The sequence below is a fragment of the Cucurbita moschata genome, unplaced genomic scaffold (genome assembly GCF_002738365.1).
Source record: "Cucurbita moschata cultivar Rifu unplaced genomic scaffold, Cmos_1.0 Cmo_Scf00002, whole genome shotgun sequence".
NCBI lineage: Eukaryota > Viridiplantae > Streptophyta > Magnoliopsida > Cucurbitales > Cucurbitaceae > Cucurbita > Cucurbita moschata.
Genome location: NW_019268518.1, coordinates 1,733,666 through 1,738,613, shown reverse-complemented (window position 1 = coordinate 1,738,613; position 4,948 = coordinate 1,733,666). Strand labels below are relative to the sequence as shown.

At 32.8% G+C, this 4,948-nt stretch overlaps 1 protein-coding gene across 2 annotated transcripts; it reads left to right on the top strand.

Annotated features, from left to right (window-relative positions):
- Positions 1 to 1,108: 1,108 nt before the first annotated feature.
- Positions 1,109 to 3,465, top strand: LOC111456362 (putative two-component response regulator-like APRR6). Of its 2 annotated transcripts, none has more exons than XM_023098198.1 (4): positions 1,109 to 1,342; positions 2,089 to 2,658; positions 2,760 to 2,833; positions 2,927 to 3,465. In XM_023098198.1, the coding sequence occupies exons 1-4, from the start codon at positions 1,207 to 1,209 to the stop codon at positions 3,050 to 3,052; spliced, it is 906 nt and encodes a 301-aa protein (XP_022953966.1). In that variant the 5' UTR covers positions 1,109 to 1,206; the 3' UTR covers positions 3,053 to 3,465. The 2 variants fall into 2 exon arrangements, with proteins under 2 accessions (XP_022953966.1, XP_022953971.1); XM_023098203.1 differs by lacking the exon at positions 1,109 to 1,342 and adding an exon at positions 1,913 to 2,012.
- The last annotated feature ends 1,483 nt before the right edge of the window (positions 3,466 to 4,948 follow it).

Sequence of the window (4,948 nt, the reverse complement as noted above, 5' to 3'; positions counted from 1 at the left end):
GTCTCTTCTCCTTTTTGGGTTGTTCATTCCTCTCCCCAAAATTTTCTCTCCCAGCTTCTCTCAAATCTAAAAGTAAAATCTTCCTCTTTTTGGATCATGAACTATTCGTCTCTCAAACACTTGACTTCGTTTAAGCAACCGTCTTACAATGGTACATAGTTTCACAATAGAGTTTGAGCTAAGTCTAAAACTAACAACAGCCTTACAATAGTACATAGAATCACAATAGAATTTGGGCCTAATCAAAAACTAACTTATAGGGTATTTTTTTTTTCTTTTTTAATTTATGAGAATTTTTAGATTTTCTTAAAAAATGGAAGGGTATTACTTAAAACTTATTAAAACAAAATAAGAAGTTGAAAGAGAAATTTTATTAATTTTAAATGAGTGGAGGATCCAAAATAATAATAATAATAAAATAATAATAATAAAAATAAATAAATAATAAATAATAAAAGAGGTAGGAATCTCTATTAATTTCTTTATATAAAATTACTTAAATGTTTGAATTGTGTGGGATGAGAGAAAGCAGATGAAAGGGAGGAGTGAGGGGAGGATACACACCTGGTATCCTCCCCCTTCCTCCTCGGTTCTTCCTCCTATGGTGATCATCATAAAAGGTTGGACTTTGTTCATCTTTATCCATCTAAAAATTGTCAGTACTCTCATTTCTACTCAGATTCGTGTAGCCACCAAATATTCTCCAACTCAAACTCACCCCACAACTTCCTACTTTGTCATTGCTCTCTACTTGATGAATGTCCCACCTCCCATGTTGTTTTTGCTGGTGGTAATGTAAGGTGTTGCCCATTCATCCCATCTTTTGCCTCTACTAACTTTTGGAAGCTCTCAAATTTAAGGTCTGACTTCCTTCTCTTTTAATGCCTTTCTATTTTAGATTTCTTCTTTTTTATTCCCTCTTTGTTCTCATTTATTTAGCAATTGTCACCTTCTCCTCTTGCTTTTGCTTTGATGAAGCCCCGTTTCACTAAGTACCAAGCACCGTCGTTGACTCTGTGTGTGTCTCCTTCTGTGTTTGTCTCCTTCTCTGCATGCTAAGCTTTTAACTTTGTCTCTGCTCTTTATGGGGTTGTTCATCTCTCTCCTCTGCACTTTTTAGGTTGTTTATCTCTCTCCCAAAATTTGCTCTCTTAGTTTCTCTCAAATCTAGAATTTAATCTCCTCTCTCTCAAACTCTCCAAAGAAATGTTGCAGGAAAGAGGTCATTGGGTCCCTAATTTTCTCCCTAGTTTTGCCAAAAATCTTCATATCTTGGTAGTGGATCATGAAACCTTGTCTCTCAAGCACTTGAGTTCATTGCTTAGGCAACAATCTTACAATGGTACATAGTATCACAATATTTCCATTAATCTCTTTCATCATCCTAATTTTAATTTTTTACGCACGGGCTAAAGTTAATGTTATGCTTCTTTTTGTATCTGGTTACATGTTGCAATCCATAAAAGAAACTCAATGCATTTTAGTGGTAGATGTATGATGGGGTTTGAGTTTATGAAATTGTTATGGATTGTTGTTGTGATCCATCAACAAACTTCTCAAACAGAAGGAAGGAAAAAAAAAATGCTCAATTTCTCCTCTTCTTTAGGAATTAGAAATAAATTTAGAGAATAAAAATATAAGATAGGAATGGATTCCATATTTATGTTTCAATAAGATAAATTATGTGTTTATCTAATCTATTATCTATCTATTCTCTCAAAATATAATTGGTTTGCTGATTCATTTGTGGGACTAGTTACAAACCCTAAACCCTAATATCCTTCGATTTTAAGCTTTTGTTTTTCCTTTTCTATGAACTTAGTGTGCATGACATGATTTTATTTTATTTTTGTAATCTTCAGTTACGACTACTGGACTAGGATGTATTGCTCTATCAATGATTCAGGAAAAAAGTGACCAGTTCGACCTTGTCATGGCTAACGTTAGCATGCCTGATATGGACAGTTTTTCATTCTTGCACGTGCTCCTTGAGATGAATATTGCTGTCATTTGTAAGCTCAATTTTGCTTTACTATCTCATTAAATTAAATGTCTTCATTATTCTCAAGCTATTTAGTTGTCGGGCAGTTATGTCTTCAGCGATGAACTTGAAGGTAGCTACGAAAGCATTGGCAGAAGGAGCGTGTTATTTTCTTCAGAAACCTATTTCTAAGGATGATCTAAAATATGTATGGCAACACATGTATCGGAGAAGCATAAACATAGCCAAGCTAACCCATATAGCAAATTGCGTAGAAAAAGCCAAATCTGGAAAAGAATCTGTCGGTATCCAAAACGACAACACTGTTGTTTTGTCTCGGTTCACCAATGCAGCTAGTTATAATAATAATTGTAGTATTAACTATCAACTAATGAGCTATAATGGAAAAGTGCAAAACACGCCAACGAATTCCCATGATTCCATAGTTGTTTCATACTTCGGAGGAAATAGATCAACGGATGACATAGAAGGAACAAACAAGGAGGAGAGAGTTACATGTTACTCAAAACCTACCAATTTTGGACATACAAGAGCTCATGAGGATAATGGAAGAGGGAAGGAATATTTTATTTCCCGTAATACCATATCATGTATCGTTTGGAATGTGGAACGACGTCTCAAGTTCTTTGACGCCCTCAACAAGCTAGGTGATAAATGTAATGTCACCTATCTGACGAGTTATTTTTATTTTTTTTAGGATTTGATTTCAATGATGCATTTTTAATTGTTGTTATTATGTTTTCTTTTGGTTTTGAAGGTCGCCCAAAACTTATACTTAAGTTGATGAATGAACCATGCTTGACGCTGCGCCAGGTAGCTAATCACCTACAGGTATGCTTCTATCAAGTTTGTTTACTATTTGCACACTATGTACTTTTAGTTATTTATGAATAAATGAGGAATTATTACTCCTAAACCTATTAGAAGTACAAAGCACAAGTAGAGTCCATGAAAAGGGGGAGAAAAAATAAATTAGCTCCATGGATGGAAGCATCCAAATTCAATTTCTCAGTCCGGACTCAACTTCCTCCGTTAGTGCAAAAGCAGTAAAATCATGAGGCAAACAGATCTACACACGGAGGTTCAACCTCTCTTTCAGGAGGGAAAAGATTCCAACTTATTGCTCCTAAGCCTATGCCTAATCCTAAACTGCTTGTTAGCACCAACTTTGTAAATCATGGTCTCAGAATGTTTGACCACAATTTTCAGCATGTTGCTTCAAACTACAATTCAGTTCCATATAGCATCAATAAGACGACTCCAGAGGTAACTTCTTCTCGTGTATTTAATGAAATTCAGTTCTCAGATATACATCAAGCTAATGTAGCTCAGCAGCTAGAAGCAATGGAATTTAATGGCACATCAGAAGGGATTCCGTTGATGTCAAAGAACATTGCTTTACCTGATTCAACCAACTTGGACAATGTTTCTGCAAATTTTGTAAATGAAGAAAGCCAACAACAATTAGCAGAATATGATTATCTCTTAAATGTTTTAGAAGATGATCCACCCGGCTTTGGTAGCGACTTTGATCTGAGTGATATAGATAAATACAGCGAGTGGCTAAGGAACACTGTTTTGGAAAACGGAAGTGGTCTAGATAGCTTTATCAATGACAATGCAGAAAACTTTCGAGTTGAAATCAATCAGTAAAAGGTATGTTTTACTTCTATAATATTCTCAATGTCTTTAAAAATCTTGGATAAACTAAAAGTTAAAGATTTATTCTTAGGTGCAGGTTGAAGAGTCTTAAGAAGCAAGATAAACAGTTTAACCCTCAAATCAAATATATACCAGATCTTCAAAATTGGAGATTCAATCTCTAGAACGAAGACCATATTTCTTTAAAAGTTTCATTAAAAAACAATATATATATATTTATTTATTTATTTATTTATTTATTTACATATTTAAAAAATATCTAATAAAAAGATATATATGCCAAAATATTTTCAAACAATTCAAATATATAAAAAATTATTCTTGAATTCAAAATACTTATAATTATATTTTATTAAAAATTAAGTGAAATAAGTAAACACAATTTATTTCATATTCACAAATAATTTTCAAAGAAATTCATAAAAGATTTGTTATAGATTCTCTAAATTAATAAACACTCAAAAGATTCTTTTGAAATATTTTTGAAAGCACATTTTTTTAATGGTATTTAAAAAAAAAAAAATTAAGAGTATTTTTTGGATTTTCTTAAATTCAAAGGATACTTTTAAAACTTTTTTTTTAAAAAAAATATAAAATTGAAAAAGTATTTTTATTAATTTTAAATTAAATAGAGGTTTGAATTTCGAGCTCATTTATTTAGTTAAAAATTCAAGTGAAATGAGAAAGAAATTTGAAAGGAAGGACACAAGCAAAATTCAAGTGAAAGTCAAAGGTGCAGAGAAATTGTGTGAGATTAGAGAGGAATTTGGGAAAGGAGCAAAAGAATGACAAAACGAGAGAGGTTGGGTTGACTCAGTTCATCACTGCATGTAACTTGTGGAGAAATCTGGAAAAGGGTAGTAAACATGTGAGAGAAATATGGAAAATGGAATCAGAAACAGGTGAGAGTGAAATATGGAAAATGGAAAACTGAAACTGAAACTGAAACACATGAGAGAGAAATATGGAAAACTTAAATACGTGAGAGAGAAATATAGAAAACTGAAATTGAATCAGGTAAGAGAAAAATATGGAAAACGGAAATTGAAACACGTGAGAGAGAAATATGGAAAACGGAAACTTGAGAACAATATAGGAAAGGGGCGAAATCATGAGATAGAGATGGAAAATGAAAACACACGAAAGAGAAATATGAGAAATGAGAAAAAGAGACTGAGGTGAAAGTCAAAGATGGATAGAAAAGGGGCCACAAGTAAGGATCACATAGATTGAGGTGAAAGTCTAAGTTGTAATGTAGTGTAGAGCAGTTCATTCATGCATGTT

Bases quoted from the DNA above. Each gene is read 5' to 3' on its own strand.
- LOC111456362 (XM_023098198.1), top strand. From the start codon at position 1,207: ATGTTGCAGGAAAGAGGTCATTGGGTCCCTAATTTTCTCCCTAGTTTT. The intron at 2,659-2,759 runs GTAATGTCACCT...TTGGTTTTGAAG, and splicing joins CAACAAGCTAGGTGATAAAT to GTCGCCCAAAACTTATACTT. The intron at 2,834-2,926 runs GTATGCTTCTAT...TAAACCTATTAG, and splicing joins AGGTAGCTAATCACCTACAG to AAGTACAAAGCACAAGTAGA.